The sequence below is a fragment of the Macaca nemestrina genome, chromosome 5, assembly GCF_043159975.1.
Source record: "Macaca nemestrina isolate mMacNem1 chromosome 5, mMacNem.hap1, whole genome shotgun sequence".
Taxonomy (NCBI): Eukaryota; Metazoa; Chordata; class Mammalia; order Primates; family Cercopithecidae; genus Macaca; species Macaca nemestrina.
This window is the reverse complement of record NC_092129.1, coordinates 156,174,445-156,185,018: the sequence shown is the minus strand read 5'-3', so window position 1 is coordinate 156,185,018 and position 10,574 is coordinate 156,174,445. Positions and strand designations below refer to the sequence as shown.

General features: G+C 41.6%; 1 protein-coding gene across 6 annotated transcripts; it reads left to right on the top strand.

Annotated features, from left to right (window-relative positions):
• The first annotated feature begins 2,467 nt into the window (after positions 1-2,467).
• Positions 2,468-9,437, top strand: LOC105491625 (zinc finger protein with KRAB and SCAN domains 8-like). 6 transcript variants are annotated; one of them, XM_071097439.1, is made up of 3 exons: positions 2,468-2,592; positions 6,318-7,399; positions 8,249-8,369. In XM_071097439.1, the coding sequence occupies exon 2, from the start codon at positions 6,384-6,386 to the stop codon at positions 7,191-7,193; it is 810 nt and encodes a 269-aa protein (XP_070953540.1). In that variant the 5' UTR covers positions 2,468-2,592; positions 6,318-6,383; the 3' UTR covers positions 7,194-7,399; positions 8,249-8,369. The 6 variants fall into 6 exon arrangements, with proteins under 6 accessions (XP_070953540.1, XP_011756495.1, XP_070953539.1 ...); XM_011758193.2 differs by lacking the exons at positions 2,468-2,592; positions 8,249-8,369 and adding exons at positions 4,584-4,720; positions 9,244-9,437; XM_071097438.1 differs by lacking the exon at positions 2,468-2,592 and adding an exon at positions 4,584-4,720 and having other exon boundaries at positions 8,252-8,369.
• Positions 9,438-10,574: the final 1,137 nt, after the last annotated feature.

Genomic DNA, 10,574 nt, shown 5'->3' with positions numbered 1-10,574 from the left:
AACATATGTCAGGGTATTGAGAAACAATAAAGTTATTGATGTTTTAAGGTTGCTTTCAGCATCAGATCTGCCATCATCTCTATGCCAAGTGTTTCAGCATCCAAGTGTTACAGAAGTACTAGTTTTAGTCTTCCACATCTTGATTCATTATAGCATCAACGGTAAAATGCTGGGGGCTGTCTCTTTAGCAGAGGGGCTATAACATCAAAGATTTATCCTTGAGGTCAACGTACGACCCTCAGTCCCTTGGACAGCCACTAGGCAGGAATTACCAGCACACCAAGGAAACCACAAGCCAGAATATTGTCAGTTTGCCAAGTAAAACCATTCCAGCTTTACTTGTTTTTAACATAGTTTTTAACATACTGTGTTAATCCTATTTAGGAAGGCAAATATGTAGGAGGAAATGTGATTTCCTAAATTAAATCGTTAAAAAGTAGGCCTTTAGAAGCACTAGCTTCCTTTTGCCGTTCAGTGGTACTAAATCCAGCAGGTTTAGAAAGGTTCAACCCCTGGGTGCAGTGGCTCATGCTTGTAATCCCAGCACTTTGGTAGGCCAAGACAGAAGGATTGCTTAAGGCCAGGAGTTCAAGAGCAGCCTGAGCAACAGCAAGACTGTCTCTAAAAAAAAACTTAAAAAATAAAAAAATTAATCAGGTGTAGTGGGATGCGTCTGTCGTCCCAGCTGCTCAAAAGAATATGGTGGGAGGATCCCTTGAGCCCTTGCAGTGAGCTGTGATTATGCCACTGGGCGACAGAGGTCTCAAAAGTTCAACCCAAGTTAGAAAATCAGTTTAAATGTGTAATACACCAAAGAAATAACTGCTTGTTCTGTCATATTTAAATATTCATAGTCTAGAATGCTAAGTTTAGTGTTCCAATCCATTATTCTGTAAATGGAGGCTCAAAGAGGCCACTTGGTTAGGTTTCCTGGGGCTTTGCCCATTCTCCCCTAGTTATGCTCTCAGATGTGACCCTTGTATATTCTTAATTCATGCTCTGCCATAAGATGGATTCAAACTTTGTGCCTCCACCTCTAATGTTTTGTTTTACGAATTACTCCTTTTATCAGCTTTATATTCAAGCCAGTATATTTGCTGACTACAGTGTTTTGAGTTAAATTCTTTAATAAATAATTGAATAGCCGGAGAAATTTTGCAGTATCGCAGTCATGTTTTGAAAAGATTGCTCTTGGTTCTTGTCTCTAATCTTTGAGAAAGCACACAGGATATAGTGTGTTGGCTTTCAGATCACTAATAAGACCAGATTTCTGTGGCCCCGTTTGTCGGTTTAAGGGATCCTGTAGGGCCCACACGAGATATTTCACCAGCTGTACTATCTTTAAATTCCAACATACACGGGTGGTCGTGCCCTGGATAAAACTCAGGAAGCAAAAACAACCTTCGGGAGAGGTGAGGTAGGAAGTCATAGCATTGCCGACGGTCCACAGCAAATCGCTCCCGGTCTAGACCCCGCCCGTACCACAGCCTGGACAGGTGGAGGTTTCAACCCCTCTCTGGCAAACTCGGGCGCAGCCAGGCCCCGCCCAGAGATTTCCGGGGCACGCCCCGGAAGTGCTGAGAGGGACTTCCTCCCTGCGGCGAGGCCTCGGAGCTGGCTGCTGCGCACAGGCAGAGAAAGGCTGGTATGCATCTGGGTGCCGCTTGGGTGGGTGTTGCACAGCTGCAACCCCTCAGACCTCCTCTCTCCGCGCCTGCCTGGGTGGAATGTGAGCAGGAACCCCAGGAGAGGCAACCCCTCCTGGGACAGTGGGGATTGTATGCAAATGCAGTCTTCCAGGAAAGGGTTTTTCCTCGAGATTTAGTGCTGCAGGGGCCCAGAGTTGGGATACTTCCCTTTCAGTTACAACCCTGGTCTTTACTGCCGTCTTCAGAACTTCATTGAGTACCAACTACAAGTGTGCTTCTGGTACCAATTGGTATCACTGCCCATCAGATCTTCAGCTTTTTCAAACAAAAGGGGGAAATTGCAAAGAATTGGAAATAAGTGTTCGGTGCTCTAAATTCAGGAGAGGCTTGTTCTACCACTTAATTGTCCCCGTGACATTTCATTTTGAATGCAGAATTCGTTCTCTCTGTACTTCAGCTTGGCAGTAAATGGCTACCCTTCCCTTTAACAGTCACCTCCATCCACGCCAGGACCACCTTACAGCACCCTTAATGCTGTTCTCTCATGAGCCCTTCCACTATCCCAACCAGTGCTCAAAGGCAATGGGAAAGATTCCCACTGCAGACCTGCTGCCCCAGCATGTGATCTGAGAGCCCTTTGCAAAATAGCTCCTTATTTAGCATTGCACTTCTTTCCCCCCAAAACCCTTAGTAGTGTAACACCTATGGCAATCTTTGCTTTTTCTTTGAGTAAAATAATTTTTCTTTTACAGAAGTGTTCTTGAAGACTCTTCAATTACAGGAAAAGACGCTTGACTGCATCTTTAGAGGAGTTGGTTTCGCTGGTTCCAAGGATTCTGTTAATGAGAAAACTCCACAGGCCAGCATTCTGTAAGCTGGCTCCAGCAGTCCAGTTGACAGTGGCTGAGGCCAGTTCCTGATCATCCTATCTGAGGAACACCAGGTCTGGGAGAGGGAGCAGCACTGACCAGGGGAGGGAGGGAGGATTTTCCTTGGGGAAGTGGCTAAGCTGGATGATTTCAAGGAATTGAGTGAATCCAGAGAGCAGGTGGGGAGAGATACTATCAAGTTATCTTAAAACTTTTGGTCCCTTAGGGATTCTTCCCTTTTTTCCCCTACTTTTTAAGCACGTAAGTCAGAAGCCAGACTAACTGTGATTTTGTCCAAGTCATTTTATCTTTCTGTGCCTATATGCCATCTGTCAATGGGGATAGTAAAAGAACCTGTCTAGAGTTGTTATGAGGATTACATGTACAGTACCTGCTACATAGGAAGTGCTATCCAGGTATTTGTTGTAATTATTTCTTACTCTCCTTACCTCCCTGGGATTAGCTTGTTCTGCTGATTTATTCATTTCTACAGCGATTCTTTCATAAACTCATGTGTTTATTTTTTTTCTGGTCCCAGCTCTTGGATACAGTCAGGAAGTAGGCAAGAAATGCCAGCTCTGGAAGCAGAGGGAGAATAAGATATTCTCTAGTGCCATCCAGGAATATGCCACTGAGGTGTCAATGACAGACTCTTCCCTCTACAGAAGAGTTGTGCTAAACTTGGCGTTTTGTGGTCTTCTGGGGATTCTGGAAGTAAGGGACCTAAGGAGACTTTAAAACAACTGCTATAGGATAGGATCAGGATAAGTGAGTTGTGAATGCTTAGCAGAGTCTGATTAAGTTCAGAGTGAGACTGGAGCAGGAGAGAATACAGCTCAGATCTGCCATTTCCACGTTTTTTTATCGTTCAGGAGCTTCATCTTGGCTGCCAGTTTTCAGAAATAGAAATTGTAACTGTATTTCCATTTTTTTGTCTTTTACTTTGCTTAAAGTGCTTTTGTTTGTTTGTTTTACCTCACAGGAGTTTTTATTCTATGTGGGTCAAGTTTATCAATCTTTTCATTAATGACCTCTGGATATCGTCTCATAGAGGGGGGCGTTTCTTTTTTGAGATGGAGTCTTGCTCTGTCACCCAGGCTGGAGTGCAGTGGTGCGATCTCTGCTCACTGCAACCTCCGCTTCCCGGGTTCAAGCAATTCTCCTGCCTCAGCCTCCTGAGTAGCTGGGATTACAGGCATGCACCACCACGCCCGGCTAATTTTTGTATTTTTAGTTGAGACGGGGTTTCACCCTGTTGGTCAGGCTGGTCTCAAACTCCTGACCTTGTGATCCACCCACCTTGGCCTCCCAAAGTTCTGGGATTACAGGCGTGAGCAACTGTGCCCGGCCAGGAGGAAGGCCTTTCTATTCTGAGGTTATAAAGGACTCACCTCATGTTTTCCTCTGGTACTTTTATGGTTTCATTTATAACATTTAAAACTGGTTTATTTGGAATATATCCTAGTTTATAGAGTAAGGTAGAAATCTAATTTACCATCTTTCCAGATGGTTATCCAGTTCTCACCATGCATTTGAAGAGTTCACTTTTTTTTTTAACTTATTTGCTACCTTTATTGTATGCTAAATGTATGTGCCTATTTCTGAGCCTTCTGTACCATTTTCATGAGTACTACACACTGTAAGTATTAAGGCTTTGTAATATGTAAGTTCTTTAGGATAAGTACCCTTCTTTCTCAGTTTCCCCAGGTAGTCCTGCATGTTTAGTCTTCTAGGTGAACATTAAAATCTTCTAAAAAGTTGATATTTTCATGGAAATAGTGTTGAATTTACAAATTAATTTGGAGATTACTCTCTGAGTACTAACCCCTGAGGAGCCATAAAGTGGCTTAATCTGGGAAGCAAGCCCTAGATTGAAATTTCATCTTGGCTGTTTTAACAGGTGCCTGACCTCGGAAAATTTATTTGCTTCTCAGTTTTTATATATATGCGAGAAGGACTTGAATGTCTGCCCTGTAGGATTAAATGAGATAAAAAGCATAAAATGCCTTCTTGGAGTAAGCGATCCTTTCTTCACACGGTCCATTCTGGCCAGCTCACAAACCACTGAGAGGGAAGCCTCCAGGATCCTAGAGTAGATGACCAGATGCCCAGGCGCACAATCTGTGGAAGTGAAAGTCAAGCTTTCTAGGCCAACAGCTGTCCTCAGTCGCTTGGTCAGATAGTCTAATCGCAGTTTTTCAGGTGAGTTCCCTCTTGACTTTCTTCTAGGGTTTTGCTTATGCCCTGGGGTGGACACCCTCGGAGGATGGGAGAAACTATGTACTGTGCCAGGTCGCCTCAGGCCTGCCTTTTCCCTCCATCCTTCCCCACCCCTCCCCTCTTCCACCCACTTTCTCACACTCCTCCTCTTTTCTCTTTCCTCCCTTTTCCTCCCTCTCCATCATCCTCCCTCTTATATTTCTTTCCCTTCACTACCCCATCTCCTGCCTGGCCCTTCTGCACTGGCAGAGTAGACCCTCAGAAACTCTGGGAGAGAGGATGGCTGGGGCAGGCTGATGTCTTGAGTCCTGTCCTTGGCTGTCTCTGAGGCTCTTAAAACTCCTAATTAGAGGAGTGACTCCGACTTGCTTTTCTGACAGGGCTAAATTTGCGAGAGTGGGGTGCAGGTATGGAGACCTTATTTTCTGTTGGTCTGGATCCTCAGTTCTGCTTTGTGTTGGTTTTTGTTGGTAATGTTGTTGTTTGTTTGTTTTGTAGAATATCATTCAATTGGGATTTAACTGTTTTTGTCATTATTATACTGAGGTTATACATTCTGGGGAGGAAGGCCACAAAGTTGAAGTGCCATTCTCATCATATCAAGGGTGCATACTGTTAAGTTATAACTGTCGAGACATAAAACAATTTGTAAGGTGGAAAAAAGCAGAGAGGGGTAATTAGTGTAATTTGAGTTGGAAGCAAAAATTTTATCAAGTTTGGACACAAAACTAGGTTTGTTCCCAAGAAAGTAGCAGCCATCCATTTTCTTTGGAGAGGTGAAGGGTTTATTCTGTCACAATTCCAGCAGAGACAAAGCATCCCTGTTGCTGAGATACTGTTTATCATAGCAACAACAGCTGCAGAATTAGTAGTGGCATAGCAATGAACAGAGCTTTTTTCGTCCCCATGTCTCTCTTCCATCTCAAGTAGTATGGACTCCTGTGGGTGGTAAAACATACCTGTTAATGGTGTTATTGTCATTTTTCCAAACTTCTTATCAGTTGAATTTGTTTCTATTGCCATTTCTATTCCCATACTCCTTCATCTGCTCTATCTGCAAATCTCTTGAGTTTCTGTCTTGTTTTCCAATTTAATTAAATATGATTCGCCTTTAAAAGTAGGAACTATATATTATTTTTATATTTATTTATATTCCAGATTGTATGTGTATGTTTTAGATGCCTTTATAGAGGATATTTTATTTATGCATATATATTTTTTGAGACAGGGTCTTGCTCTGTTGCCCAGGTTGGAGTGTAGTGGCGTGATCACAGCACACTGCAGCCTCAATCTCCCAGACTCAAGTGATCCTTCTGCCTTTGCTTCCCAAGTAGCTGAGATGATAGGCGTGTGCCATGAAGATATATTTAAATAGCCGTTTGAGTCAGATATTCATTCCAGCAGTTCTTTGATGTTACTGAGACATGATACAGGCTGAATGAAAACATTTTATGTGAGTGCCATATGATTGGCGTGTCCTGGGATTACTGAACGTGTTTGAGAGCTCTAGTCTATATCATATTATATTGCTTTAGCAACAGGAATAAAGCACATTTCAAAGGTCTCTTTATTATTTTAGGATTCAAGGCCAGAGGTGTGAACAAGGTGTCAACTCTGAAGGGCTGAAGGGAAGGTTTTTCTAAGGATGGACCCACACCAGAAGGTCCCTAGCATATATAATGGGGATACTTTACAGACTCCTGAGTATGAAAAAGTCTCTCAGTATGAGGACCAGTTAGAAAGGCATGAGGGTAGGCGCATGGAAGAAAGACGGTATAAATGCAATGATTGTGGAAAGAAGTTTGCCCAGAGCTCAGGCCTTGTTCGACATCAGAGAATCCACACTGGAGAGAAACCCTATGAGTGTGATCACTGTGGAAAAGCCTTTAGCGTGCGCTCAACCCTTACTGTGCATGAAAGAATCCACACTGGTGAGAAACCTTATACTTGTAATGAGTGTAAGAAAGCCTTCAGTGTAAGGGCACACCTGATTATACATCAGAGAATCCACAATGGAGAGAAACCCTATGAATGTAATGAGTGTGGCAAAGCATTTAGTGTGAGCTCAGACCTTATCAAACACCAGAGAATCCATACTGGTGAGAAACCTTATGAGTGTGATGAGTGTGGAAAAGCTTTCAGTGTGAGCTCAGCCCTCATCAAGCATCAGAGAATCCATACAGGAGAAAAGCCGTATGAGTGTAAGGAATGTGGGAAGGCCTTCTATGTGAACTCAGCACTTATTAATCACCAGAGGATTCACTCTGGAGAAAAGCCCTATGAGTGTGGAGAGTGTGGAAAAGCGTTCAGCCAGATCTCAACCCTTATTCATCACCAGAGAATCCATACTGGAGAGAAACCATATGAGTGTGAAGAGTGTGGGAAAGCTTTCCGTGGGAGTTCTAATCTTACTAAACACCAGAAAATACATGCCAAAGGAAAGTGTCATCAGTGATTTATGTGGCAAATATATTCCAAAGGGCTTTTGTTACATCAGAAGATACCATCGAAAGAAGAGTATGGTTAAAGTTAATCCCTTAATTGACACTTCATCCTTGAAATACTGAAGTGAGAAATCACTGAAAAGTAACTCCATCAGCATTGTTTCTAAGGCTCTAAAATCACATCTACTTCTGAGAATGTAATTTTGCAACTCATAAGGTAAAGCCATTTAAAAACCATATAGTATATAATGTAGTTTATGTTGGCTTAGAGCAAACTAGCAATTCAAACATTTTCCTCTTATGAGCAAGCCTTTTGTTGTTGTTTTGTTGCTGTTGGTGTTATAGATAAAACATTAGATTTTGACATTGGAAGCAATTGGTGAGAGAGGAAGGACATATCCTTAGTTGAATCTGGAAAATACCAACCCATTTATCTTTCTTTGCCTTTGATGTACCACTGTGCTCTTAGGATGATTAGATGTGTTTGTGACTTCTTGGCAGAAGGTAGAGCATCTTTTTAGGTAGGAAACCCAACAGATAATTTTTCAGGGAGATTCTTGCATAGTCAAAAAGCCTTAAACCTTTTTTGACTTACTGACTCAATAAGCTTTTGAGTTTGACTGAGGTTCCTCAACCAACGCAAACAAAACAAAGACAAAAACTTCCCGAGGAGATTTAAGTATTTCTGACTTCTGACCCTTGCTCATAGCTGATCATAGCTCATTGCTGTGTGTGGTGTCGTATATGCAAAGGCTCAGAGGTATAATAATGGGACATTTGGGGAATTTTTCGAGGTTGGTGTTGGTTTTAGGATGACTATGTGAAGCTTGATACCTAATGTCAACCAAGAATACTCAGATTTGAGAGGTGAGTTTGATTTTGAAAATGTTTTTGCTTTGTCTATGGGAATCGCACTAGAGCTGTCCACCAGACCATGATCTCACTTCCTAACCCTAATCTCCAAAGCCTGTATTTGCACATGTGAAACTCAGGAGAGAAATCTGGACTTTAAAATTACTTTGTTACTATTTTTCTTTCCTTTTTTTTTTTTTTTTTCCTTTTGAAGCAGGATCTTGCTGTATCATCCAGGCTGGAGTACAGTAGTGTGATCCCACCTCACTGCCGCTTCAGCTTCCTGGGCTCAAGTGATCCTCCCATCTCAGCCTCCCAAATAGCTGGTTCTACAGGTTTGCACCACCATGCCTGCTAATTTCTTATTTTTTGGAGAGACAAGGTCTTACTATGTTACCCAGGCTGGTCTCCACTTCCCCTGCTCAAGCGATCCTCCCGCCTTATCCTACCTAAGTGCTGGAATTACAGGCATAAGCCACCGGGTTAGGCTGTTTTTCTATTTTAACAGTGATTTCTCCCTCGTGAGTAATAGTCCTGAAATTTTTTATTCCTGAAATTTAATTAATGTGAGGTTCAAGATGAATATGCCAAATTGATAGAAATTACAAATAGCTTTGGTGGTTCACATTTGGAAGAGATTATAGAGAACGCTCTCTGGGAAGGTGAAATGTTGTTCACTTCTCAGAAAGAGGCTCTGTGTTGCAAAGGGATGCACAGTTTCCATGAATTATCCTAATCAGCACTTCAGGCAAGTCAGCTGTAAAACACACTGGACCTCATGAAGCTCTGAGCCAACTTGTGACCAGAAGGCACTAAGGTCAGAGATTCATGTGGAAAAGCACATGATGAAGCCTCTGGTATTGGAGTAGTGCCTACAGCCCTGCCCAAGGCCTGGATATGGGGATTGAAGGCAAAGAAGATCATGGTTCTGGAGCTCACATTGAGGAAATGGACCTTACTCAGGGAATTGGGCACATTAGAGAAGTTAAAACACATACTGTACTTATAGCAGAAGTGAAGGGCTTCAAGAAGTTCTCTTTGCATTGCTGACTTCATGTGTGAATTCTTTTGCCCTGCTTCTTCCTGTCTTTGACAATTGAAGGAGACTAGGTTTTCCTTTGTTTGACCTGTCACCCCATTTCTGTGCTGTTATCTTCAATGTTTTTAATGTTTATCTTTCTAACCCCAGCTATCTTGGTTTGTTTCTAGAATGGAGGTTTACAGACAGTCATCTGGGTGGAAGACACCCTTTTGGAATCAGCACTGAATGTGATGCCATATCCCACTCCAAACCAGCACAACTATAAATATTAAGCAGTGAGTGGTATTCTGAAGACTTTGAAGGAGGAGCTATTTCTGAAAATAAATTTATTTTGTTGAAGAATTTAACCATTAAGCAGTCAGGATATGTGTACTGTGGTTATTCCTTTTGAGCTCAAAGTAAGGTACTAGTGATTATTTGTTTTAGGTTGGGTCTTGTGCCAGGTGCTAGGAATACAAAAATAAGTGAAAAAAAGCACCCTAATCTCAGGGGACTCGCAGGCTATTTGGTGACAGGGAGAAGAGAGTAGATAGAAAACAACAAATACTGTGATAAAGCCACTGGATTTGTAGAGTACTTTGCACTGAAGAAGGTTTAACAATGACTCACGAAAACAATTGGAAAGGCTTTGGAGGAGGACGAAAGTTTGGAGGAAAAAAAATGAGTTCTTGAGCCATATGATAAAGAGGAATGAGGGAAGGTACAGTGAGAATAGCATGTGAAAAAGCACAATGCATCTGGGGGTAAAGAAGGAAGTTTTCATGGACCTTGATTATATTTCAAGAATCATAGAATATGCATATGAAAGTAGTATATTATGACCAGACCATGACATTCTTTGTTCTGCTAAGAAGTGTGAAGCATATTCTTTAGACCAGTGTTTCTTCAAACATTTTGTGCAGTAAAAAACCCATTTTATGTTGTAACTCAGTGTACCATTTTTGGGAGAGACCATCCTCCTTGGGCCTTGCACTCCTACATGTCTTGTTGGGTGTGCCAACATTGCAAGGGCATACCAGCTCTTACTCAGGCCACTTTTTATTGTCATGCAGCTAGTAACCTTGAAAGATGAGGTGACATCTCTTGGACTAAGAGTAGGTTAGCTTCCTTGCTTACTTATTACTGTCTGGTATTCTTTTGGAAAGTTCTGTTCAATTTTTTTACATGTTTATAGGAATTATTTACATATTCTGGATATGAGCTCTTTTCATAGAGGATGCAAATATTATCTCCATCTTTATAGCTTACCTTTTATTCTCTTAATGGTGTCTTTTGATGAATATAAGTTTTTAATTTTAATATAGTCAAATTTATCAGTCTTTTTCTTTCGTGTGTGTCTTGTGTCTTTTGTATAATTCTTTCTCTCCCTTAAGATCAAGAAGATAATCTCGACCATTCTAAAAAGTTTTCTAATTTGCTTTCTCATTTGTATCTGTAATCCATTTGAAATTTATTTTTCTGCCTGAGTGAGGTAAAGTCTAATTTCATTCTTTTCCCA

Bases quoted from the DNA above. Each gene is read 5' to 3' on its own strand.
- LOC105491625 (XM_011758193.2), top strand. From the start codon at position 6,384: ATGGACCCACACCAGAAGGTCCCTAGCATATATAATGGGGATACTTTA.